The sequence below is a fragment of the Berghia stephanieae genome, chromosome 2 (genome assembly GCF_034508935.2).
Source record: "Berghia stephanieae isolate SIO BIC M18660-M18661 chromosome 2, UCSD_Bste_1.3, whole genome shotgun sequence".
In the NCBI taxonomy this organism is placed as follows: domain Eukaryota; kingdom Metazoa; phylum Mollusca; class Gastropoda; order Nudibranchia; family Aeolidiidae; genus Berghia; species Berghia stephanieae.
Genome location: NC_088361.1, coordinates 20,072,437 through 20,100,141, shown reverse-complemented (window position 1 = coordinate 20,100,141; position 27,705 = coordinate 20,072,437). Strand labels below are relative to the sequence as shown.

Sequence of the window (27,705 nt, the reverse complement as noted above, 5' to 3'; positions counted from 1 at the left end):
CTAGGTATCTACTATTTCATGACCAATGATGTTCACTAATTCTTCCAATCCCCCCTTTTCCCCTTCTACTTTCCATGGCAGGTTGGATTATCTAGGCCAAACTGTAGAAGCAGTGTAGCCCCTTCCACTCCTCTGTCATCTGTTTTCCGTCATTGATCATGGCTGCTGGGTCACATCACACTATACAGGCAAAGTCTTCAGGAAAGGTTACACCCGTTTTCTTGATTTCAAAGGCTTTGTGAGTTCCGTTTCCTGGCAGATGAGGATTCATCGCTGTGGATTTTGCTTACAGAATACGAATACCCTTTGTATATAATTAGTTACAGTGAATGACATAATCAGTTGGATGGTGAAAAGGTTTGAACTGAGATATTGCCAAGTTTAGTTAGAAGGTCAATTTTTATTTTAAAATGAGTTCTTGTCATAAATGATTAAATCAACCCTTTTTGTACATCATCGGGAAATATCAAAGCTTAATTTCACTTCTAAATACTTTTTACAGCTAATCAAGTTGAAAAAGTATGAAATTTGAGAAAAGTTACTGGATACCTTTCCCATACATCTGACCATAACTTCATGAAAAATCACCCGATTTACTTCAAATAAAAATTAAAATGCTCTGTTGAGCATATTCTTTCAGAAAGTGCAAAAAAAAAATATGCGTATCCAAAATTTTCACCTTCCGACTGATTATGTCATGGACCTGTAAATATATCCAGACACATCAGTTGACTTTTAGTCCATTGGACAGAATGTTTCCCAACACAGTGTTCACCTTGTGATTAGAAATGTTTATCAAAATATCCTATTGTAGTCTTTAAGTTATAGACATGTCACCAAAATGGAATGCATCATTTGTTGGTTTTTTGTTTGTTTTTTTTTTTTAGAATAAAAGACATTGTTTTATTATAATACTTGTTTGTGTATAAATTTGCATACGATATACAAATACTTAAGATCTCTAACTTCATTTGTTTGCAGTGCATTCCCAGATTGTATGCTACTAACATCCATACATCCTGAGTGGTGTTTTGTGCCTGGCAGGGAATTTGACCTGTTTGAAAATCCATTGAATTTAAGGGGCCATTCTGGGTTTTCTATCGTTTAACAAATTGATGATAACAATGTTTCAACCGAAAAATTGGGTTCGACCCTGAGAAGTGGGGATAAAATTGGTGCTCTGAGACTTATCATTGGTAGCAAAAAGAAACTAAGTCCTGTTTAATTACTGAAGTCTTGAATTGGCAGCTAGTGATACATTCAGACCTGCCTGCTTGAAAATTAAAAAAAAATTAGGAGATAAATATTGTAGTCGTTTTAGCTCACTTTAAAGATTGACAATTTTCCCTTACAAGAATTAAATAACATTTCAAAATCCTTAAAATGATGTAGTCTGGCATCAACAACTTTCATTTTCAATAAGTTTTAATGACTTAGAGATGCCCATGAAGTTCTGAAATTGAAGCCAAACTTTCGTTAATCTTCGAAATGTTCATAATAGTAGAAGGCAGGTCCATTGGGTTCTTTATGAATTATTTTAAGTGGTTTGTTGTTGTTGTTTGTTTGTTTGTTTTTCATCCAACTTCCATTTCATCACAGTGGAGTGATGTGGTACTGATAAATTATATAAAGACAAAAATGTCCTGTCTCTTTTTTGATAACCATGCACCAATTTTTAGTTTTCCAAATACTAAAATAATGTACTTACCTTATGTATAGTGTATCAATATATTATATGTATATCATCTTAGTTTAACTTAAAATTTTTACCTGTACTTTTAAGTCAGATAGGGATGATACTTATCATACATAGTTGTTGGGGTTTTTATTTTTTACAATTCGGGGGATGACCTTAAACTCTTACCGTTTCTAGGCATTGCTGTCATTTTCTTCCATGGTGGGCAGGAGGTCATGCTGTGTCTTTTATCCCTTTATATGTTTTCCAAGTTGCTTTCTGTCTTTGTCTTGGAATGGTATTACTTAGTTTTGTTACAGCCCTGACTGGAGTCCTCAACTGGGAGGGAAACAGTCAAATTTATAGTTTTGGGAGATGACATCTTTTTTACCTTGTAAATCATTTCTCTGTTATGTATTCTGTAAACATTTGAGTGTGTTCCTCTTAGTGGGATTCTGTGCTGGTGTCTGGATGAGACTTTAAGGTGATCTCAAACTAAGTACATTGATGGTATGCTCATGGAATCTACACCTGTTCACTATTTCAACTAATTCCCCTTTGTCTTACATTTTCCTAGGTGCTTTGATCGTAAATCTAGAATACTTTGACTATTCCATTTTCTCCTTTTTACTGGCGCTGATATGACCTAAATATGTCGCAAGCGCTGTAAAACCTTTTAAAACAAACAATAAAACAAAACAAATGGTTATTTTCTTGCATTCTACCATCAACGGCAATAAGATCTCAAAAGCGTCTCTGATTCCTTTAGGCAACTGTGCATGTCTGGTTGAGTCCATTTGTTCATGACGTGCCTTGAATTAATTATAGAATTTTAAAATCATTGAGTTCAATTTTGATCCCAGATTTGGAATCGTGAACCCCCCCTTCTCCCCCAACCACTTGGAACTCGGAGTCTGTGTATTTGTAAATAGTTTTATATAGTTTTGCTCTATTTATTGACTGGAATTTTGTTTTGTAACTTACTTTGAAACTACAGTAGAAATTTTGGGGACCCTCTAAACCATTTCGGTTTAAAGACATTTTGGTTTAAAGCAAGTTCCCGTTTTGCAATGTTTTTCAAGGGTAGTAACTATTTAAGGAATTTGCTCATTTAATGGTATCATGGGTTTCCCGTTAAATGGAGTTGTTGAATAAAATGCCGTCTTCGTAACCATTAATTTTTTTTATTTTGTTTTTTGTGTTTTAAAAATAGATTTGGGGGTTTTCGTTTTCAATTCAAAATTGTTGAAAGAGTTGAGTTCGGGATGCCGTGTTTTTTACATATCTCCGTCTTGATCAACTTTTTTTTCATCGACTTCACATAGCATTTTAATTTTAAACTCCAACGTGTAAGCGCAGTGCTTTCTTTTAGACATCTTTTAGTAAAATGCAAAGCTAAAATAAGATCGAAAGTTCTTGTGCGATAATTGATAATGAATGAGGTACAGCTACTCAGAGGTGAAGTGAAATGGAAATGAAAAGGCGTGTCAATGCTAAGCTGTCTACTAGGCGTCTCTCTTTTGTTGAAAAGCCATTAGGTTCAAAGGCCTAATTACATAGACCCCCCCCCCCCCACACACACACACACACACACATTTAAACAAAGTGGAATTGAAATGGCATGTCAATGGTAAGTTGTCTACCCCCCCCTTCCTTATTCTCGTGTTGAAAATCCAGTCAGTTCCAAAGCATCAACACACGACCAGAACATCTCGCTTGCGTGATTCTACACCCCAACTCCACCTCTTTCCTCATTTTTCGCCTGCCAGTCACCCGCTGTCTTCCTTTTCCAGTCTGTGCGATTGTGGTGTTGGCCAAGCCCAAGTGCAGTGTTTGAAGTGTTTGCCTATCCCCCACCCCCACCCCACCCATCACCCTCATCTTATACTTACGCTCTTTGTTTAATATCGCCGGGCATTATTACGTGTGGCCACCTTCCCGAATTTTTGAAGAAAAATAGAGAGAGAAAAAGGGAAGGTGCTCTCAAGTTGTTTCGGTTTAAAGAAAGTCCTTCTTAGAAGTATTTCGGTTCATCGTAAGAATTAGCACAAAGATAATGAAGAAACTAGTACAATTTATTAAATTCTTTGCGGTTTAAGGTATTTTTCGGTTTAGCCTCTTTCGGTTTAAAGTAATTTTACTGTACTTTAATAAACCTATAGAAACGTTAACACTTGTTTCATTTTTTCACTCATACTCATAAATAAATGCCCACTATTATGAAGATTCCTCTCTCCTACAAGAATACTGCCGTTTTGTTAAAGAACACAGTCTGTGCTATTTGATTGTCATTGCATATACTGTGTTTTTAAAAACAGTGGCAGAATAAAGGATGATAATGAAATAAGATATGACATCGGCATGCTATACAATGACATAAATGTCTATTCAGAAGTGTCCACATGAACAGTTTGGTCTTCTCTGCCTTCCTGAGTTTTCCTTTTGTGGTTTGCTTTCCATCCTTTGGTTAAGAACGAGATATGTACATTTGTTTTGTCCTTGCCCTAGCCAGGGTCCGTAGCTGAAAGTTCAGGCCCCTGATAGCTGGGGCAGTCTCAAAAATAGCAATGCTGTTTACACACCTACTCACATGTGTACAAGTCATTGATGCATATTTTTTTTTAAAACCTTTGTATTCTTTGTATTTACATGGGCTGGGTGGGGTTCCCGACCTCCCATAGTGGGCAGCGAGGTACTTGCTTTGTCTTCTATACCCCTTTACCTGTATTCCAATTGCTTTCTGTCTTTGTCTTGGAACGAGATTACTTAGTTTTGCCCTGACCTTGGCTGGGAGGGAAACAGTCGAATGTATAGTTATAGTTTTGGGAGATGATATTTGTAAATCATCTCTCTGTTATTTATTTCATATTTAACATTTGAGTGTATTCCTCTTTGTGGGATCTTGTGGGTGAGACTTTTAGGTGATCTCAAGTCAAACTAAATACACTGATTGTGTGCTCTTGGAATTTACATCTGTTCCCTATTTGAATCATTTCCCTTTGTCTTACTTTTTCCTCAAGTCCTTTTAATTTTAATTGTACATCTAGAATGATTTTCTATCCAATTTTCTTCCTTTTTACTGGAGCTGATCCGACCTAGATAAATGTGTTGCAAGCGTTGTAAAACCTTTAAAAACAAAGCAAACATTGGCTGGGGAAAGTTAGTTCAAAGAAGGAATGGAATGATAACAAATATTAATAAGGAAATAATTTGGGACTTTTGAAGAGTGTCCGAAAACCGCACACTCTCGTGTAGTTTACTAGATGATTTAGAAATCAAACAGAACCAGCACCATCACTAACTTCAAATCCAATGTTGTCATTTTCTTTAATCAGTGCTGATGGTGACAAAAAGTGAAAATGGAGGAACATTTTGGCCGATTGCGCATTAAATTAATCCCCACCTTTGGAGAAATTGAGATGAATTATCATTGATCAAGGTTGCCAATTTTCTGTATACGTATTTACAGAATTCAAAATGTTGTAAATCCTCAGTATATTATCCAATCACCTGCTAATCGGGGGGGAAAAGTCAGTACATGATGTCTTTTTACTGGAGTTCAGCACTCAGAAATGGGCCACTCAATGTGTTTGTGTAAAGGTGCAGTCAAATTTGCCTCGTGAATTGGCAACCCTGATTGATACTCTTGCCAACTTTTGAAGAGTGAAAAAAAAAACTGCACCTGTAGGTTCCAACACATTAACCCTCTTATTGCCAATGCCTTGATTTGGGGGAGTGGGTGGGGGAAATTCCTTCTTTGACTCTAAAAAAAGAGGGATCAGAGCCCAGAGAAATACCATCAGCGCTGTTCAATTTGGGCCTTTCAAAAATAATGCAATATAATCCCGATTGCATACCTACCTTCCACTACGAAAATTTCGTAGAAATACGAATTTTTTGCTCCTAATTCTTGAGTTCAAGAAACTTCTTTAAAACGAAGTTTTGTTGCCAGAGCTAGTATATAAATGATTATAAATCACTCATTTAATGTATTTCAACACAAATTGGGTCATTTTTAATGGTAGTTATATGTCTACTATGTTGTTTCCACTGAAATCTACTAATTTTTCCAATTCCAAGTAGGTGGGAGGTCTGCGATTGACATTGCTTTGTAGATTTGTCATCGTGATGTCCATATATCCATTTTACACTAGCAAAAAATATTTCTTCATAAAAGGATGATTTTGTACATATTATATATCTGTGCTTGGTGCTAAAAGTTACCCAAAACTTTTTGAGGCTTGGATAATCAGAAGTTAATCAGGGTGTCCAGGGAAGTCGGAAAGTTGGAAATTGGTCGGAAATTACATACTTGGTCGGAAATGTTGGAAATAATGGGACTGAGGGTGAAATTTCCTTTAAAATGAGAAAAATTAGAAATTTCTTGCTTAAAATGCGATATCAAAAATGTGCGAAGGACAACTGCTGGGCACAAAATTATTATTTTACTACTACAACCTCTGCCACATGATCATCACTGCTACTGCTACAAACACTACCACATTATCATCCCTATCACCAACACCACTCACTAATGCAACCACCACAACATCATCACCATCACTACAACAATTAACACATCATCATACCCACCACCACTACTCCAGCCACCACCACATCATCATCCTTATCACCACTACTACTACACCCACTACCACATCATCATCCCAATCACCAACACCACACTACTACTGCAACAATCACCACATCATCATCCCCATCACCACTACTACAAATGCAACAACATTATCATTATCCTTACAACCACACCACCATTACTACAAATACTACTACATCATCATCTATACCACCAGCACCACTACTACAACCACCACTACATCATCATCCCTACCCCCTACACTACTATAACCACCACCACATCCCGTGCCTACCAGCAACGTCACCTCTACTACAACCACCACCATCGCCACTGCTATAACAACCATCACATCACTATCCCTAACAACAAACTACAACAACCATATCATCATCGTCCCACCACCACTTTACTACTACAACTACCATCACATCATCATCCCTACCACCACCACCACCTTTGCAACAACTGCTACATCATCATCCCTACCACCATCACAATCACCACTGCTACAACCATTACAGCTACCACCACACTATCATCTCTACCACAAATACCATAACTTACTACCACATCATACCTACCAACAAATCATATGAGTATTTTTTTAAAAGTGAAAATGGCTGTCGGTAGAGGCTTTTGACATTGTATAATCACATGGTACCATTCTTTAAGTAGATAAGATTTTATATGTTGCTATCAGTTTTTAAACTTTTGAAATTCCTCCGAATGTCGTTAGAAATTGCTGCAAGACACATTTTGAGTTGCATCTCTGCAAATTTTTATGAAATTCAAATTACCCATGGATGGGTCATGATCTGTGCACTGAGAAATTTCCTCCTTTTTTGACCAGCCATTTTCACCTCTGCTCTTACTTTAAAATAAATATGGATTGTGTTGCGGTAAGACCTATTTTAAGTAGGATTGTCTTTTTTAAGCGTATAGAATGCTGTGTGTATAAAATACCTGGTGGGAAATTTCACTTCTAGGTAGGAAATTTCAAGGTTGGATTTCCCTGGACACCCTGTTAATCCAAAACTCTCTCCTCTATATCTCAATAATGTTAATCTATGATTCTGTTGACAAGCACTTATTTCTCGCTTAACTCACTCAACCCTAACACCGACTATATCCGTAGTATACCGGGGTTACTTTTACCCCATGCCTATTTATTACATTTTTCTGAGATAAATGATTGGCGTAGTATCAAAGCTATTGTTTTTAGGTTTTACATGTTAATGGTAGTTTGATAAAAATATCTATGCACATGCCCAATCTTAATTTTAAAACAATTGTTCCAATTTTGAAAAGTAGCAAAAATCTCTAGGATTGAGTGAGTTAATGAGCTGTTGTATGGCTGTGTGATACCAAACGATTTTGACCTAGAATATGGCACGGTGGAAACAGCTCTTAATGAATGTGTACCTTCTTTAGATATTGGTTATTCTTAATCTCTCGTTTCAGTATCAATTTCACATGTTATCTTGACATAGGAGGATACAAAATTTTAAAATATAAGGTAAAATCTACACAATTGTGAATTAAAATGTATTTGGGGGAACTCTTCTAAAATTGAAAAGCATAAATTATAGAGAATACCATCAAGTACACATGATAAAATCCTATACTATAACTGGTTTGAAATACTTAATTTTTTCCTAGTCTTGTTTCAGTGCTGCCAACTGTAGGACAGAAAATTATATTTGTATACTTTTTTTCACCTTTGTAAGATTGTATGTTTATTATGAGGCTCAAACTCAAATCTTCACATTTTAAAGTAAAAATTGTTTTAATTTTAATTCTATTTTTCATAGACTAATTTTATTTTTTTTCATTCCCCATGTGTCCTACGCTCTATGGTTTAACATTAACAATTTATTGTTGTTTGTTTGGTAGATTTAAGGGGTTTGTTTACATTGCTTCATCTGGGTGGGGATTCTGACCTCCCATAGTGGGCAGGGAGGTACATGCTGTGTCTTCTATCCCCCCAACCCATTTTCCAATTGTTTCCTGTCATTGTCTTGGAATGAGATTACTTGGTTTTGTCCTGGCCCTGGCCGGAGTTCCTTGGCTGGGAGGGAAACAGTCGAATGTATTGTTATAGTTTTGGGAGATATTTTTTTCCTTGTAAATCATCTCTCTGTTATGCATTGTATTATGTTTAGTTTACATATTATATTATACGATTGGTAAACATTTGAGTGTATTCCTCTTAGTGGGGACCTGAGCTTGTGTCTGAATAAGACTTTTAGGTCATTTCAAACTAAGTACTTTGATGGTGTGCTCTTGGAATCTACATCTGTTCCCTATTTGAAGCAATTTCCCTTTGTCTTACCTTTTCTTTTGTGCTTACTTTAATTGTAATTCTAGAACTTTTTACTGTCCCATTTTCTTCCTTTTTACTGGCGCTGATATGATCTAAATGTGTTGCAAACGCCGTAAAACCCTTAAAAACAACAAACATACATTGCTTCATCATTATATTTTCAAATTTTCTTGTGACTTACACTACACACACACAAACTTGTGACAATAATTATTGATCTACTCCAATGTTACCTTACGGCAGGGAGTGAGATTATTGAAGGGTTCCATTTTCAAATTGTACACTCTCTCTTCAAATCTTACTTTTTTTGACTAGTAATCTTACATGTGTTGAGGTTGGCAGCCCTGTACTGTTTCCTGTAAAATTGTGAATTTGGTATTATGTCCAATATTTTTATTATTATAATATGCAAGAAAGCTCTTTCATTTCTTACAATACAATCAACTGTGCCTTTAAGAATGCTTTGTAAAAAAAATTTAAAATTCCTGAAACTGAAATATTTTTGTATTTGTATTAAATTAGATGATCAGCACTTTTACACTGGCTTGACTTCTAATTTATAATACAGTGGAACCACTGGTGGGGTTCCTGACCTCCCATTGTGGGCAGGATGGTTGGGGTTCCTGACCTCCCATAGTGGGCAGGGAGGTAACTACTGTCTTCCATCCCCCAATAGTTCTGACCTCCCATAGTGGGCATGGAGGTACCTACTGTGTCTTCTATCCCCCTATAGTTCTGACCTCCCATAGTGGGCAGGGAGGTATCTACTGTGTCTTCTATTCCCCTATAGTTCCTGACCTCCCATAGTGGGCAGGGAGGCACTCACTGTCTTCTATCCCCCTATAGATAGTATGCGCTTGGCCAAGGAGTTCACAACATTGCCATCCTGAAGTATAACGGACCTACACACAAACTCTGTGTAACCATGAACTTTTATAGTCTGGTTAATAGTTTAGTGAGAACAACTCACAAACGCGGATGGCAAAAACAATAACAAAAGCCTGAGTGACGTCATCTTCGAACTATCTATTGTTCCTGACCTCCCATGATGGGCAGGGAGATACATACTGTGTCTTCTATCCCCTTATACATGTGTATCTGTTTTCCAACTTGCTTTCTGTCTTTGTCTTGGAAGGAGATTACTTGGTTTTGTCCTGGCCCTGGCCAGAGTCCTGCCTGGGAGGGAAACAGTCAAATGCATAGTTATAGTTTGGGAGATGATAATTTTTTCCTTGTAAATCGTCTCTCTGTTATGTATTATTATAATTGTTATTTTGAATGTATAATGTAAGCGTTTGAGTGTATTCCTCTTTGTTGGATTTTCTGTTGTGTCCGGATGAGACTTATGGGTGATCTCAAACTAAGTACATTGATCGTATGTTCTTGGAATCTGTGGTGGTGATTGTTGTACTAACGAAAGAGTGAAAATTTTATTTGTTCTCCATGTTAATTTGTGTATTGTTGTGCTGACGAAGGGTTTGTACCCGAAACGTCCATTGTGTTTTGTTCCCATACGAGGCCTCTTCATTTTTCACTCTTTCGTTAGTATTTTACGATTACCGGCTTCAGGAAGCCGCTACCGTTTTCTACTTGATTGTTGTAGTAGCAATGGTAGTGATGATGATGTTGTGTTGGTGGCTGTAGTAGTGGCCGTGATGATGTGCTGATGGTGATTGTAGTAGTAGTGATCATAGTGTGGTGGTGGTTGTAGTGGTAGTGAAGATGATGTGGTGGTGGTGGTTGTAGTAGTAGTAGTAGTAGTAGCAGCGATGATAAAGAAATAAATATTCCTTTTATTCATCCCACAGGAGAAATTTTTCTCTAGGGTTTATTCCAAGGGGAGACTGGAATAGGCGTGAGCCGCAGTGCAGCGTCTCAAATTGATCTAGGCCGAGGTGACTTGCTCAAGACCACACAGCGCAGAGGCGGGTGGTCGAACTCGGTACCTTCCGGATACGAACCAAAGTCAGTACCGCTGAGCCACGCTGCTGTCGTGGTGGTTGTTGTAGTAATAGTGGTAGCGATTATGTGGAGGTGGTGGCTGTTGTAGTAGTGGTGATGATAGTTGTAGTAGCAGTGGACGTAGTGATGATATGGTGGTAGTGGTTGTAGTAGTAGCGATGAAGTGGTGATGAGATTGTGTAGTAGTGGTAGTAATGATGACGTGGTGGTTGTAGTTGTAATAGTGGCAGAGGTGATGGGGGACGTTGGATGTAGCAGTGGTAGTGATGCTAGTATTTGTTGTAGTCGTGTTAGTAATGATGGCTAGGTTGTGGTGAAGCTCGTGCCTCTGTCAGTTTCACCATTCTGGGCAGGCCAAAGGGTAGAGGCCAGACTAAGGGACCGTTCACAATTGACGTCAACCAATATGGGGGGAGGGGGGGGGGGGTCTGTCAAAAGTTGATGTCAACTATGCTTACTACAGAATCACAATATATGTGTCAAATTGTGAAATGCCAAAATCGTGACTGTTGCTCCGCATTCAGAACAAATTACCCTGAAATTTTCCCCCAGCGTATTTTGCCACCCCCTATACCAATCAAGGCCTGTCCCGGTGGACTCAACATTTCCAAAATCTTGAAAGCACTAACAAAGCCTCATGTTTTGACGAACACTGTCCCTCACTGAATAAGAAAGATGCTTCAGGAGTGACAACCATAAAGAAGAGGATGTGTCCTCATTGTTCAAAATATCACTGTACAATAAAGAGTATGAAAGCCCATAAGAGTAAGAGAGATTGTGTATTCAAAAATGTGCGTGAGCGAATGCCTGAGCAAGGACATTATGAAAATGACGATGATAGTGACAGTGAGTGTGTTGGAGAAGATGTGGAGGAAGAAATATGTTTGCCATCCACAAATGGAAGAAATATTTTGAGATGTTGAATGATGCCTACAACTTGAATTAAAACTGAAATTTATTTTTGAAAATGGAAGGATGTAAGCTTACGTGAAGCAGATGAAGTTTCATTTGCTTTCTTTACTCTTAAGATTTTATGAAAGACCATTAATTTTGAACATTTTTAATTACATACCGTACCAGTACCAGTATTACATTTTGATTTATGACATGACCTGTATTTTTATCATTTACAGTGGAACCGCCCGATAACGACATGCCACGGGACCGAGTTTTTATGTCGTTATCCGGAGGTGTCGTTATTTAGAGGTTTCCAAGATGGCGGACAAAGTGGGCGTGGTAAGGCCCGCGGGACCAGTTTTTATTAACATTGACAAAACAAACAAAACATTGTAGTGTATTCCTCTTAGACGGTTCTTGTGCGTGTGTCTGGATGAGACTTTTAGGTGATCTGAACTGAGTACACTGATAGTGTGCTCCTGGAATCTACATCTGTTCCCTATTTAAACCATTCCCCTTTGTCTTACTTTTTCTTATGTCATTTCAATTGTAAATCTAGAATGTTTTTTACTATCCAATTTTCTTCCTTTTTACTGGCGCTGATATGACATAGATGTGTCACAAGCGCTGTAAAACCCTTTAAAACAAACAAAAACAGGTAATTCGGACGCTGCGAGTTAGATAAAATTCCTCCTCCTCCCACAAAAACACCACTACAACTACTACTATTATTATTATTATTATTATTACTACTACTACTACTACTACCTCTATCACCACATAATATCACCTTTTCCAAGATTTTGTGTTTACTTGCTTACACTTACATTTATATCTTGGTTTTTATTAATGCATATTAGCCAAGATTCGTCAAAAAAAAGCTGCGTTCTCATTGGTTTCAAAAGCTGCGTTATCATTGGTTCAAGCAGGAATCGTTTTTATAAACTTTGAGTACTCATACTCGGTATTTGTAGTATCAGATACCTACGAAAACTGCCGAAAATCGCCAAAATGATGTCGTTATTCGGAGGTTTTATCCAAAAGTGCGTCGTCATTTGGAGGTTTTTTTTTTTTTACCGATCTTAAATAGAAAAAAAATCGGGACCAGGGGTCAATGTCGTTATCAGGAGGTTGTCGCTATTCGGAGGTGTCGTAATCGGGAGGTTCCACTGTATTAATTTTTGATTATGATTGAGTTGGTTGTAACAAAATTGCAAGCATTAATAAATATGTTGCATTTAAAATTGCTTTTGAGAAAGTGCTATTGACAAGTATTTATTACTTCAATTTGGATTTCATAATATCTCCACAACCTTTCGACATTATAATGTCTTGGACTTGGGTTGACATCAACTTGGAGGGGGAGGGGGGGGGGTATGACAAAAGTTGACAAGGGGGGAGGGGGGGGGGTCAAATTTTGCCAAATTTTGGTTGATGTTTTTTTTTTAAGGGTTTTACGGCGCTTGCAACACATTAAGGTCATATCAGCGCCAGTAAAAAGGAAGAAAATGGGATAGTAAAAAGTTCTAGAATTACAATTAAAGCACAAAAGAAAAGGTGAGACAAAGGGGAATTGGTTCAAATAGGGAACAGATGTAGATTCCAAGAGCACACCGTCAAAGTACTTGGTTTGAGATCACATAAAAGTCTCATCCAGACACAAGCACAGGTCCCAACTAAGAGAAATACACTCAAATGTTTACAAATCATATAATATAATATGTAAACTAAACATAATACAATGCAAAACAGAGAGATGATTTACAAGGAAAAAAATATCATCTCCCAAAACTATAACTATACATTCGACTGTTTCCCTCCCAGCCAAGGAACTCCGGCCAGGGTCAGGACAAAACTAAGTAATCTCATTCCAAGACAACGACAGGAAACAATTGGAAAACAGGTACGGGGGGATAGAAGACACAGCATGTAGCTCCCTGCCCACAATGGGAGGTCAGGATCAAATTTTGGTTGACATCAATTGTAAACGGTCCCTAATGTAAGTACAACGAGCAGAAGATGCCAGTCACCCGTAAAATGCAGCTCGCCTAGAAGAGAGACACAACAAACCGTGGGAGGATAGGACTGAACAGCCATGGATGGAAGCATATGTAGGAATGAAGCTCCGAAATAAATGCCACCCCCCCCCCCCCCCCGATTGGAGGTTGGACATGGGGCCATTAAGCCCACTTTAAATTTTAAAAACAAAAACAAAAAGAAAAGAAAAGAAAAGAAGAAGAAAAAAATGCTCGAAACTGATGTAGTTGTGTCTGGCACAGAATCCGGGACCTGCGGCTCATCAAGACTAGGCTGAACTAGGGGCTCATGAATCCCATTTGATGATGGGTGGGTGTGAAAGCCTGGCTGGTCTGAGGGCCCAGGAATACCATTCGATGATGGGTGGGTGTGAAGGAAAGCCTGGCTGGTCTGAGGGCCCAGGAAACCCATTCGATGATGGGTGGGTGTGAAAGCCTGGCTGGTCTGAGGGCCCAGGAATACCATTCGATGATGGGTGGGTGTGAAAGCCTGGCTGGTCTGAGGGCCCAGGAATACCATTCGATGATGGGTGGGTGTGAAAGCCTGGCTGGTCTGAGGGCCCAGGAATCCCATTTGATGATGGGTGGGTGTGAAAGCCTGGCTGGTCTGAGGGCCCAGGAATACCATTCGATGATGGGTGGGTGTGAAAGCCTGGCTGGTCTGAGGGCCCAGGAATCCCATTCGATGATGGGTGGGTGTGAAGGAAAGCCTGGCTGGTCTGAGGGCCCAGGAATCCCATTCGATGATGGGTGGGTGTGAAGCAAAGCCTGGCTGGTCTGAGGGCCCAGGAAACCCATTCGATGATGGGTGGGTGTGAAGGAAAGCCTGGCTGGTCTGAGGGCTCAGGAAACCCATTCGATGATGGGTGGGTGTGAAAACCAGACTGGATTAGGGGCCCAGGAATCCCATTTGATGATGGGTGGGTGTGAAAGCCTGGCTGGTCTGGGGGCCCAGGAATCCCATTTGATGATGGGTGGGTGTGAAAGCCTGGCTGGTCTGGGGGCCCAGGAATCCCATTTGATGATGGGTGGGTGTGAAAACCAGGCTGGACTAGGGGCCCAGGAATCCCATTTGATGATGGGTGGGTGTGAAAACCAGGCTGGACTGAGGGCCCAGGAATCCGCTTTGGTGATGGGTGGGTGTGAAAACCAGGCTGGACTAGGGGCCCAGGAATCCCATTTGATGATGGGTGGGTGTGAAAGCCTGGCTGGACTGAGGGCCCAGGAATCCCATTCGATGATGGGTGGGTGTGAAGGAAAGCCTGGCTGGTCTGAGGGCCCAGGAAATCCATTCGATGATGGGTGGGTGTGAAAGCCTGGCTGGTCTGAGGGCCCAGGAATACCATTCGATGATGGGTGGGTGTGAAGGAAAGCCTGGCTGGTCTGAGGGCCCAGGAATCCCATTCGATGATGGGTGGGTGTGAAAGCCTGGCTGGTCTGAGGGCCCAGGAATCCCATTCGATGATGGGTGGGTGTGAAAACCAGGCTGGACTAGGGGCCCAGGAATCCCATTTGATGATGGGTGGGTGTGAAAGCCTGGCTGGTCTGAGGGCCCAGGAATCCCATTCGATGATGGGTGGGTGTGAAGGAAAGCCTGGCTGGTCTGAGGGCCCAGGAATCCCATTCGATGATGGGTGGGTGTGAAGCAAAGCCTGGCTGGTCTGAGGGCCCAGGAAACCCATTCGATGATGGGTGGGTGTGAAAGCCTGGCTGGTCTGAGGGCCCAGGAATCCCATTCGATGATGGGTGGGTGTGAAGGAAAGCCTGGCTGGTCTGAGGGCCCAGGAATCCCATTCGATGATGGGTGGGTGTGAAGCAAAGCCTGGCTGGTCTGAGGGCCCAGGAAACCCATTCGATGATGGGTGGGTGTGAAAGCCTGGCTGGTCTGGGGGCCCAGGAATCCCATTCGATGATGGGTGGGTGTGAAGGAAAGCCTGGCTGGACTAGGGGCCCAGGAATCCCATTTGATGATGGGTGGGTGTGAAAGCCTGGCTGGTCTGGGGGCCCAGGAATCCCATTTGATGATGGGTGGGTGTGAAAACCAGGCTGGATTAGGGGCCCAGGAATCCCATTTGATGATGGGTGGGTGTGAAAGCCTGGCAGGACTGAGGGCCCAGGGAACCTATTTGATGATGGGTGGGTGTGAAAGCCTGGCTGGACTAGGGGCCCAGGAATCCCATTTGATGATGGGTGGGTGTGAAAGCCTGGCCGGACTGAGGGCCCAGGGAACCTATTTGATGATGGGTGGGTGTGAAAGCCTGGCTGGACTAGGGGCCCAGGAATCCCATTTGATGATGGGTGGGTGTGAAAGCCTGGCTGGACTAGGGGCCCAGGGAACCTAGTGTATTTGATGATGGGTGGGTGTGAAATCCAGCAGCAGAAGACGTCAGGCCTTCTTCACCTCAAACTATTTTGTTCGAATGTTGTATCAGACAAGAAAGCTAACACAGACCACGAAAGAGATGGAAAGATACAAATCAGATATCTAGGGAATGAGATTAGCGTCCCTTGATTGGACGTCACCGGCGGAAAAGTTATTAGAGAGAGAACGTCATGTTGGTTGTGCGCATGCGTCTCTCGTCCTCGCCGCGAGGACAACATGACGTTCTCTCTCTAATAACTTTTCCGCCGGTGACGTCACAGACTATGGTGACGTCCAATCAAGGGACGCTACTCTTCCGCTAATCTCATTCCCTATATCCTTTCTATTTGTGAATCACGCTGGAGTGATGAGAGGCAAAGAGATCTTGTGACTGGCCACAGAATTCTGTACTCAGGAAGGAAGGACGGCCACCACTTAAATTAATTGAAGGGCCCTGAATTTGTCAAAATTTGCGAAAAAGACACTCGACTGAATGAGAACCCATAGGTGAAAGATTGCTGAGAGCAAGATTTGAACCAATGTGCACAAAACTTACAGACATTGTTTGGTATGCTCCTCAAGAAGACATTCCTTTATAACTTTGTAGGCAATAGGATTCAATAGTCGTACCGTCACTGCCTTCATAATGACGCATGGTAACTTAGCAACACTGGCTCTAAACTATCGGAACAATGGCGGACGCCCGTATGAAATATTTCTCCGGCGAGCATAAAAGCGTATCCAGAGGGGAAAAAAAACATAAATTTGATTATGCTTTGACTTTTACACATTCTGGTCACAAGACATATGAAAAGTTCTAGCCAGCATGAAAAATAAAAGCAATGATTTTCTTTGTTTAGAACCAAGATGGCCGCCGTTGCCGGGCGGCGTGACATCAGACTATTGAATCCAATTGCTACATATCGAACAGTTAGTCAGTTAGTTGAGGAAGAGAACTGTCTGTAGGACGGATTCCAAAACATGATATGTTCTTGATTTTTGGTGAGATAAATGCAATGACTGTAAATGAGACCAAAGGAAGGGAACGTGTAAGTAAAGGCCGTGAAAGATTGGGCATTGAGATAAATGGCAATGGAGAACGCCTGATAGAATTTTGTGTGGAAAACACGTAATCCTGACACGGCGTTTTTTTGAAGAAAAAAATAATCTCAAATCTTGCAACCGGCAAACAGCAAAATTTGCAAAAAAATTGCGACTAACTTCCCTAAAAACCCATAATCAGTTCATGAAAGAAAAGGGCATTTGTTTCGTTTTTAAGGGTTGCAACAAAGTTCATAACAGCGCCAGTAAAAAGGGAAGAAAATGAGATAGTAAATAATTATCATCAACAAAAGAATGGAAAACATCACTGATTGATGTGAATTTGAGAGAAAAAAAAGAAAAGAAGAGGAGCCGATGTAGCAAGCGATCATGAATGTTTAAGTCATCATGGCCCATTTGAAACTAAGAACAGCAAAGACAATTAATATCAGTTCAGAAAATGCGAACTCAATAGTGAAAAGCAAAAGAATCATGAAGTTGCTCAGGAATTCAGAATAGAGCTGTCAAATCGCTTCAGGGAATTAGAAAATGAGCAAGAAAATACTAGTTCAAAGATCAACCAAGAAAGGGAACCCTGCAAAGGGTATAAGAATAATGATGTACTCAGAAGAGATGCACGGGGGAAGCTACTTTCTAGTGAAGTCCAACACAATGTCAATGAGGCGGATAGTCATACTCTGTACCTCTTGGGTAAGAAGCAAAGACTGTACCGCTGAGCCATGTTGCCCCCATGATAGTTTTTAGAAGTTCAACGACACTTGCAACTCAAACATGGGATGGGTCATTTAAGTGCAAGGAAATTAAGACGACAGGCTTAGATAAATAAGGGAACAGAAGTAGATGATAGAAACCCACTCACTCACTCCTCTCTAGGCCTGCTGGCACTTGAGGAGGAAATGCAAGGAACCTCCACCCAGTCCTTTCAGTTACTGTTCTTGGCACCACTTCGAGGGACAGACTTCTCTGCTTTAGGTCCCTCTCCATGTCTCCATGGGGAGGCTTTCTTAAGGCCTGCGATAGATATTGCCAACCTGTCCTTTTGATGAGACATCTCCACTCTAGCTCTCAGGTCCTCATTTGAGATTGTGTTCGGCCAGAAGACATTGAAAATCTGACCTAATCGTCAACATTGTTTAAGAAATCCAAAAGTTTCCAGATGACACTGATAGAAATCCATCATTAACACAAAAAAAAACCCCCAACCACTTGTGCTGGGATGGAAGGACAGTGACAAGCATGAAGCCATCTGGATGAAGACAAGTTACCACAAACATAATAAGTACACATACAAACACAAACACACACACACAAAAAAAAAAGATTTAAAAAAAATAAATAAATAAATAAATTATTTTTAAAGTAAATAAATTTTTAAAAAAATAATAAAATGTAAAAAAAAAAAAAAAAGTAAAGAAAAATTGATTTCATGTGTGAAGTTCCATTAACTTCGGGATTTCTGGTGGGCCCTAAAGAGGACCCAAGAAAAAGGATAGGGACAGAAGGAGAAAGTAAGTAAGAGGCATAAAAACCAAGAAGTAATATGACCTTAATCTAGATGAATTTCTGTGAATGATTAATGGACATGAACATGAAAAAGATGAAATGAGAATGTTACATATGAATGCGTGGATACGTTACAAGCTTGATATTGTTACAATGACACGGAGCACAGTTCCATAACAAATCAGTTTTCATCATAAACCAGTCCATAAAAAAATCATCTCTTATCTAAAATAAAACATGTACACCCTTCGAAATACAACGTGCAAGTGACTCACTTGGTGGCCACACTATAGAACATAAAATGTCCCTTTACTGGAAACAAGGAGCCCTAACGTTATATATAGATTAAGACTACCAATGTAATGAATAGCACAAAACATCACCATTAAGTAAAAATTTAAACAATCCCTTAATTTGCCATGGCAATGGGAAAAAAAACCCATGACACAAGAAATTAAACCAAAAAAAAACAAAAAAAAACCCAGTAAATTCAGAGTAAAAATTTGTCACAAATTCGTTTAAAAAAAAAAAAGAAATATTCATTTTTTAAAAATATATTCATCATTCGAAATTGAAAGCAACCTACTTTTTAAAAATTGTTTTTAACCATCAAAATAAATGTTTTGATCAACTCAAGCTCAGAAGCTTCCAGAATAGTAATTAATAACTAACAGAGAAACTTACAATGGCTCCTCATTCCCTTGTCATGATAATAACGCTTCCAATTTACACTCTTAATAGTTTAATTCCCTCCACAATTGCCAACTACAAGTCACAGTAGTGCCTTAATTCAAATCATAATTATTCAAACCTTAACATTTAATGTGTCAACTGTGCTCCAAACTTTATCTTAATAAAACAATACTTCCAACAAATTCAACAATGCTGTACCATTATTACTCCTTGAGCATGTGTTTGTGACTCCACTTTATCTTATAAAAATAATACTTATAACAATAATACGTATCAAACATGCCTTAATAAATAGCCAGCTACTCTCAGCTGTCACTGTCTCCGTCACCAACATTACTTTGTTACCAGTAACACTTTTCTTAATTTCACCCACAACTGATCCCCCCTAAAGGGACCATCCGCCACCAGAACAGCTCTGAGTCTGAGTAGGCTATTTAGAACAAATGAGACTGTATATCATTATCATTATTTTAGGAAGATCAACAACTCAGCCCTATCTCAGAACTCCAAAACCCAACGACAACCTTCCATAACAAACAAGCTTGATTCTGTAATGCGTTGATGAACAACATTATACATAAATATAAATATATATGATTTTAAAAATATATCCACACAATGTACAATATATATATATAAATATTTCACTTCAACGCCATTCATGAAATGCTGACTTGCACAAACATATTGGGAGAGTGGCGAACACAACCGTACCCCTGTCTATGTTGTACCAATAGGTAAGCAAGATATAATATCAAATTTGTTCCCATGTTACAAAACCGAGGAGACAAAAGTCTCTGATAACACGTCGATGTAATGTAGGGGGTGCCAACTATAATGGCATCAGGACGATGATTAGGCCTCATCAGAATTACATTAAGTCGATGCGAGATTTACAACAATGAAAAAGCACCATCAGCATTTTTGGAATGTACAAGTCTCTGATCAACACGTCGCAATTTAATTAGGTGCCCAACTATAATGGCATCACGACATGATAGGCTCACAAATTACATTAGTCGAAGCGAATACAACAAGAAAAAGCACCATCAGCATTTGAATGACACTTGTCATCTGATGTCAAACCACATGCACAATTCTCGTTACTCACTACACTCACCACATAGATAACACAACTCACAAATAGCATTCACACATGTACAAATTTTGTCAAAAAAAGAAAAAGAAAATAAATCAAGACAACGCTTCGCATTACAAACATCCATAAACTATATAAAAACAGAACTACATCTTATCATCTAAACGAAGAACAAATTAAAAAATGTAAAAAAAAAAACCTGCTACAAATACAAAATTTAACAGAGAATATAAACAGCAAACTTACACTACCCCCCCCCCCCAAAAAAAAACCCCACACTTGTTAATCTAAGAGACCTATATTACATATTTACTTATCCATTAGCCTATACCATTAAAACAAGAATGAATACATAAAATCACAAATATCTTGATGTAAAAAGCATTAGTTAAGTATGAGTTATATTTGGTTGTTACCCTTGCTGTTTGAATAATGAATACCTTATCAACTCTCCTTCCCACTAAAACCTTCTCTGTGATTTTACAACCTGTTGACATAATTATGCCAAGATGATTCCACTATGAAAAGAAATGGAAACATTACATAAAAACCAAATGGTGACCTAACGACCAAAAACCTACAAATTAAACAATGCAATGTAATTTTTTAAAAAACCCAACTGCAATAACTAAATTACCACATATCTTCAACCCATTAATCTAACCAGATTTCTGCTTGAAATAATAGTTCGTGAATTCCATTTCTAAAATTCTAATTTTGAGCGAGGGCTGAAACATCATAAAAGAGTATCACATGAACACAATCAGTGCATCAACAGGTCATAATCAAAAACAAAATTCATTCAATGATCATGGATAAGCATGAGACATGAAATATCAACAAATGGAAATGGAATGAGTGTCATATTACTAAGTGATTTAAATCTGATTAAGAAATGAACAGGACAAAGTGGAGAATAGACAAAAGAAGTACAAGAAAGCATGTTAAAACAGGAAGTAAAAAATTGTGTATCATAATAATGTTAAAATCCAATTACAATTTCTGTTAGAATTATATATATACTAAGTGTTAAGTTGCAGAAAGCCTACTACTGTCAAGGGTTTTTTTGAAGATAAAAAAAATAAAGTTCGTACTTCTCTATGCATATCAAAGTGATATCTTTTTTTTTTTTAACAAACTAAGCCAAAAGGCGCTAATGTTGAGAATGGAGGCTATTAATGTATAACAGTAATTTATAAAATAACAAAAAATAATAATAATAAAAAAATAAAAAAATTATCAATAGTGCTCTATCAAACCATTTGCTTTTCAGTCGATTAAAATATTTTCCGAAAACAAGGGCTATCTCATATGTAAATGCAAATGGTTCATGTTGAATTATAACAGAATTACAAACTCTTCAATTAAAAAAAAAATAATAATAATAATAAAGATTAAGAAATGATTGGGGCGTATTAAAACAAATGAAGATTTGTCAAAACATTTGGTATTAATAACCATTGCCATTTGTATACAACATACGACCAAGTCTTGTTCAAGTCATAACACGTCGTTCAGCAGGCACCAAACCAAGGAAGGCTTGAAGGTGGAGGGAAGCTTGATTCATGGCATGAGCTTTGCCAGCAGCAGCAGCAGCATCCTTCAGAGAGGGAGAGCTCAACCATTTCGTTGGAGGTAAAGGCAACACATTTACAGCAGGAGCTTTGAAACTATCTGTGGCATACAAATCACGACAGTCTGTTGCACTGTTGTAAGAAACACCACTTTCAGAATCAGAACATGCTGACACACTAACTCGAACAAACTCGTTGCTTTTACCCATGTCACTATCACTATGATCGAGAACGTCATCTGAGCTTCCTCTTCTCGGCAAACTTCTTTTCTTTTTTCTGTTAGAAGGTGTAAATTGCCTTCGGATCAAATTGGGATAAAAAGCAGGATTTCCAATCTTAGGGGATGCTTCATGTAGGTCTGAGCTGCCTGGATGTGCCTGAATGTAGCTGTTGTATGAAGAAGGCACAGGACTCTTACCGCTTGGCTGTGGACTCTTCCACAATTCGGCAGGCAGCCTTTGTCTGACAGCTGGAGAAGGCATCTTAGAAGAATATGGATCCTGGAAAATATAATAAAAAATGAAAATAATTAAATAAGATTACCTTTGATTGTTAACTTAATTCACAGCTGACTTTGTTTTGGATTTTGACTTTCTCTTACAAGTTGTGATGATAACTGAAATTTGTCAAAAAGGAGGTAAATGCATCGGGCCGTTAGCCAAACTCAAACCAAAAATAACATAATATATCTCAGTTCCATGGCAGTTTGTAATATATTACTGCCTTAAGTCTAGTAGCGCGCAGGTCCAATATTGAGGACGAGCATGACTGAGTCAGTGGGGCGACGGTCCAGTATTGAGGACGAGTTGGCTTTGACGCCAAGCGCGCCAGTCCATTATTGAGGACAAGATCAACCCTGTTTATGAATGGAATTGTTAACCTTTTTATATTTAGAAATGCAGTAAAAATTTAATTGATTCTGATTGGTCAATAATTTAGCTATGTCCTTCAATTTGTTGAAGGCAAGTTAGTGGCCTTTCAAGTCATAAACGAAGCCAACAAAGAGCCCCCCCCCCTCCCCCATGCCCCTACCACGCTGTTTTGCATGCTCTGGTCATCTGTTACATCTCAAACAAAGGACACAAAGAAATAATGTTACCCACGTGTGTGTGTTTGTAGAAAATTCCTTTACTACATGTGTGCATCTGTACGTGGGCTCTTGGTATGTATATGCGTGTGTTAGACGAAAACTAGGCTAATGTGTGTAGCAATAAGGTGTAAAGCCTTGCTCCCTCTCATTCCACCACTCAATTATTCGTAATAGAAAGATGACTGTTGCAGGTTTCATAAATTCTTACTAAGTTTGCTCTCTCAATAAATATCTTATTTCCCTTTTTAAGAAAATGTAAAGGTTGTACCATAAATTATTGCTATTAGCTCAAAAAAGTATATTTTCTGGGATGGGTGTAAATATTGAAAAACTGCTAGGCGAGCTGCCATTGTTTCAACTGATCAGCTGTAGCAACTAGGCTCTGTCCAGTATAACTTCCGGAATGCAAGGCCGCGTCACTTGAGTTAAGATCATTTCAACTGTTTCAACTAGCTCAATGTCAATGAGCTCGCAATCGCTTCAGTAGGTCATATAAAATCATAATTCAGAGTGCACTGTACATTACATGTCATCTGTTACGCACACTTTTATTAATTTATATTATTACCCTACCCCAGTTGCAATTTCCATCACGGCATCACGGCCATTTATAACTCGAGTGGGAGTAAAGAAATCTGTGTCAAGTGCCTTACTCATACTCCAAGGACACAATGACTGGGTCAGTAATTTTGTCACCCATCTGGAAACTAACCAAGCCCAGTATCGCTTGTCTGTGATAGTGATACAAGTACAAGACAAGAAATGATTAGAAATGGACTGTGATGTTTGTTGGCACTGCTGGGATGAGGAAATGATGCTTGCATCAAGTTCACATCCAATAAAGTGATTTTTAAAAAAAATACTAAATTGTGGCAAAATTCATAAATCTATCTACATCTCAAGCCGTAGCCGTAATTCGATATCGATTAAAGATACTAGAGAGATATAATAAAATGCTGTAGTGGATGATGGGAAGCTTTCACTTTCCTTGAATTGTTTTAGGCTCTAGTTAGATCTAGGCTAGGGCTAGGACTAGGGGACCCGATTTGGATTTGAAATTGAAAGGAACTCGGCTACAGTCACAGTCAGTCTCATCCATTTAAAAAAACAGCAGGAACGGATCTGAAAATCGATTGTGTTCCAAGCTCAATGTCTTATTGGATTACGATTCTACAGCCTTAGAGACGATGAGTGTGGAAAACCCATAAAATTATTTAGAATTTAGTGAACCCAGTCAAAATCAAACAAGGCGTTCGCAGCGGCAGGGGGGGGGGGGGCACCTACTGACTACTCTACTGGATATTTCCATTGCTTAATCTGTTACTAAAATACACCTGACGACATTTATCCTCTATACAAATACCTTAAACACACCTAATTATTTTGGTCGCGAAAAGAGGCTTGCTAATAACAATAACAAAAACAAATAACAAAAAGATGGCGTCTGTTTATCTCGACGGAGTCGAAGGTCATTGTTGTGGTTCTTTGTCAGACCATCTATTTTTAGAATAATATGCTTACCTCGTTCCTTGTGTTAAATTAGAAAATCTTGAACCCAACGATGAATTGAAGCCAAATTAAAGTAATACAAATGTCTTGAGAATCTCCAAAAACACAAAAATTTATCTTCTAGTGGTCTAAAATGGTTCAAAGTGCATAATCTCTTTAGAGCACAGCAGCATTCGTCTCATCCTTCCACTACTCGCTAATGTAAACGCAAGGTTAATCTGATCATGTGATGTCCTCTGACGTCAAGTCAAGCCAATCAACTACTGTATAATTTTAGATTGTATTGCGCGCCCTCTACTTACTGAGGTAATCTTAGGTTATCTCACGTCATGTTCTAAAATAAAATCGAAACTAACGAATGAGGTTACTCATATTATTATTATTTCGATGCGCATCGAATAATAGGTCTTGAGGTCACGGCTAAAAATAAATTGGGAAAAATCGAGGTGACCTGATTTGTAGTAGTAGTAGTAGTAGTAGTAGTAGTAGTAGTAGTAGTAGTAGTAGTAGTAGTAGTAGTAGTAGTAGTAATTGTAGTAGTAGTAGTAGTAGTTTTATTATTATTAATAATAGTGTTAATAGTGCTAATAACAATTCATAAGGAGGAGGGGATGATAATAATGATAACAACAACAACAACAACAACAACAATAATAATAATGATAATAATAATAATAATAATAATAATAATAATAATAATAATAATAATAATAATAATAATAATAATAATAATAATGATGATGATGATGATGATGATGATGATGATGATGATGATGATGATGATGATGATGATGATGATGATGATGATGATGACGATGATGATGATGATGATGATGATCGTCAAGTTAATACTGTTTGTTAAGAATTAATCCTAAAATGCTGTGCGTTTATCAAAAATACTCATGACATCCACTAGCTGGATATAACCCTACCAACACACCGAAATATCTGTGTATTCTTTAACGTTTTATGGTCTGATACAACCTAGTGAGAACTACTCATAAAAATGGCTAGCCAAAAAAAAAATAAAAATAACAAAGAGCTGAGTGTCGTCAATTTCGTTCCGTCTATAAGCGTTAACAGAGTTTCTCGGTATGTCTGTTCTATGGGGAGAAAGATAAAGGGAGTAAATGGGACTCATAAATAAGGGAACAACACAAAACAAACGACGTTTCGGCCTTTGGCCTTTTTCAAGTAAACTCTCTATCTTACACTTACACCATCGTTGTGAAAATAGGTTTCAATTTTTAAAACTGTAATATCTCTAAAGTCCCATTTTGTGACTATGCCCGTTCTTTCAATGGAATCTAATATATATATATATATATATATATATATATATATATATATATATATATATATATATATATGTTTTGATCTCATCACATCATCTCTCTCTCTCTCTCTCTCTCTCTCTCTCTCTCTCTCTCTCTCTCTGTGTGTGTGTGTTTTCCCTTAGCCAAGTCATGATGTTGCCAAACCGGTAATTCCGGAGATAGAGCAAAGACGCCAATGAAGCGATTTTAAGTGCATCGGGTAAATCCGAAACTATGTCCATCCATTTCTATGAAGCAGTATGAATTCGTTTCGATACTTTCATGTTTACAAAAGGAGAGGAGGAGGAGGAGGAGGAGGAGGAGGAGGAAGAAGAGGAGGAGGAGGAGGAGGAGGAGGAGGAAGAGGAGGAGGAAGATGAGGAGGAGGAGGAGGAGGAGGAGGAGGAAGAAGAGGAGGAGGAGGAGGAGGAGGAGGAAGAGGAGGAGGAGGAGGAGGAGGAAGAAAAGAAGGAGGAGGAGGAAGAGGAGGAGGAGGAGGAGGAAGAGGAGGAGGAGGAGGAGGAGGAGGAGGAGGAGGAGGAAGAAGAAGAAGAAGAAGAGAAGAAGAAGAAGAAGAAAAGAAAAGAAGAAAAGAAGAAGAAGAAGAAGAAGAAAGAAGAAGAAGAAGAAGAAGAAGAAGAAGAAGAAGAAGAAGAAGAAGAAGAAGAAGAAGAAGAAGAAGAAGAAGAAGAAGAAGAAGAAGAAGAAGAAGAAGAAGAAGAAGAAGAAGAAGAAGAAGAAGAAGAAGAAGAAGAAGAAGAAGAAGAAGAAGAAGAAGAAGAAGAAGAAGAAGAAGAAGAAGAGAAGAAGAAAGAAGAAGAAGAAGAAGAAGAAGAAGAAGAAGAAGAAAGAAGAAGAAGAAGAAGAAGAAAGAAGAAGAAGAAGAAGAAGAAGAAGAAGAAAGAAAAGAGAAGAAGAAGAAGAAGAAGAAGAAAGAAGAAGAAGAAGAAGAAAGAAGAAGAAGAAGAAGAAGAAGAAGAAGAAGAAGAAGAAGAAGAAGAAGAAGAAGAAGAAGAAGAAGAAGAAGAAGAAAGAAGAAGAAGAAGAAGAAGAAGAAGAAGAAGAAGAAGAAGAAGAAGAAGAAGAAGAAGAAGAAGAAGAAGAAGAAGAAGAAGAAGAAGAAGAAGAAGAAGAAGAAGAAGAAGAGAAGAAGAAGAAGAAGAAGAAGAAGAAGAAGAAGAAGAAGAAGAAGAAGAAGAAGAAGAAGAAGAAGAAGAAGAAGAAGAAGAAGAAGAAGAAGAGAAGAAGAAAGAAGAAGAAGAAGAAGAAGAAGAAGAAGAAGAAGAAGAAGAAGAAGAAGAAGAAGAAGAAGAAGAAGAAGAAGAAGAAGAAGAAGAAGAAGAAGAAGAAAGTATTTCAAGCGTCATGTCTCGTACTACATGTTAGGTGTTGCTGTTGGCTAGGGATCCCTTGCAAAGCGTTTTGAGCACGTTTGTTGGATATTGCGCAATATATATATGCTCAAGTCAAGAAAAAATGTTTAGAAAGAGTATTGAATGACGATGAAGGAGGACAGACTTCACGGGGTTTCCACGGCATACACAATAGGATTCAACAGTCGTAACGTCACTTCCTTCCTAATGACGCATGGTAACTTAGCAACACTGGCTCTAAACTATCGGAACAATGGCGGACGCCCCTATGAAATATTTTCCGGCGAGCATAAAAGCGTATTCAGAGGGAAAAACCCATAAATTTGATCTTGTTTTGACTTTTACACATTCTGATCACAAGGCATATGAAAAGTTCTAGCCAGCATGAAGAATAAAAAGCAATGATTTTCTTTGTTAAGAACCAAGATGGCCGCGGTTGCCGGGCGGCGTGACATCAGACTACTAAATCCTATTAACCTGTAGATTTTTAACCAATCAAAACACGAGATTCGTGACACACCCTCAGAGCCCTGTCCCCGTATTCACAGAGCTGTTAACGCATCTCCACCCACCCCTCACCCCCCCCCCCACCTCCCACAAGAAAGAAACCAAACACATGCATACACCTAGA

The 27,705-nt window shown here is 38.8% G+C and overlaps 2 protein-coding genes across 6 annotated transcripts in view; one reads left to right on the top strand and one right to left on the bottom strand.

Annotated features, from left to right (window-relative positions):
- Positions 1 to 9,136, top strand: part of LOC144964452 (protein regulator of cytokinesis 1-like) — a 28,832-nt gene extending 19,696 nt beyond the window's left edge. For all 5 annotated transcript variants that reach the window (XM_078898728.1, XM_078898725.1, XM_078898724.1 and 2 more), the window contains one exon: positions 82 to 9,136. In XM_078898728.1, the coding sequence (XP_078754854.1) occupies positions 82 to 156 (75 nt within the window). In that variant the 3' untranslated portion in view covers positions 157 to 9,136. The remainder of the gene's footprint in view (positions 1 to 81) is intronic.
- Positions 9,137 to 21,273: 12,137 nt separating this feature from the next.
- Positions 21,274 to 24,610, bottom strand: LOC144964451 (uncharacterized). Its single transcript, XM_078898722.1, has 2 exons — positions 24,398 to 24,610; positions 21,274 to 22,286 (listed from the first exon to the last, which is right to left on the bottom strand). Exon 2 carries the CDS (start codon positions 22,266 to 22,268, stop codon positions 21,708 to 21,710), a length of 561 nt encoding a protein of 186 aa, XP_078754848.1. The 5' UTR covers positions 22,269 to 22,286; positions 24,398 to 24,610; the 3' UTR covers positions 21,274 to 21,707.
- Between the last annotated feature and the right edge of the window lie 3,095 nt (positions 24,611 to 27,705).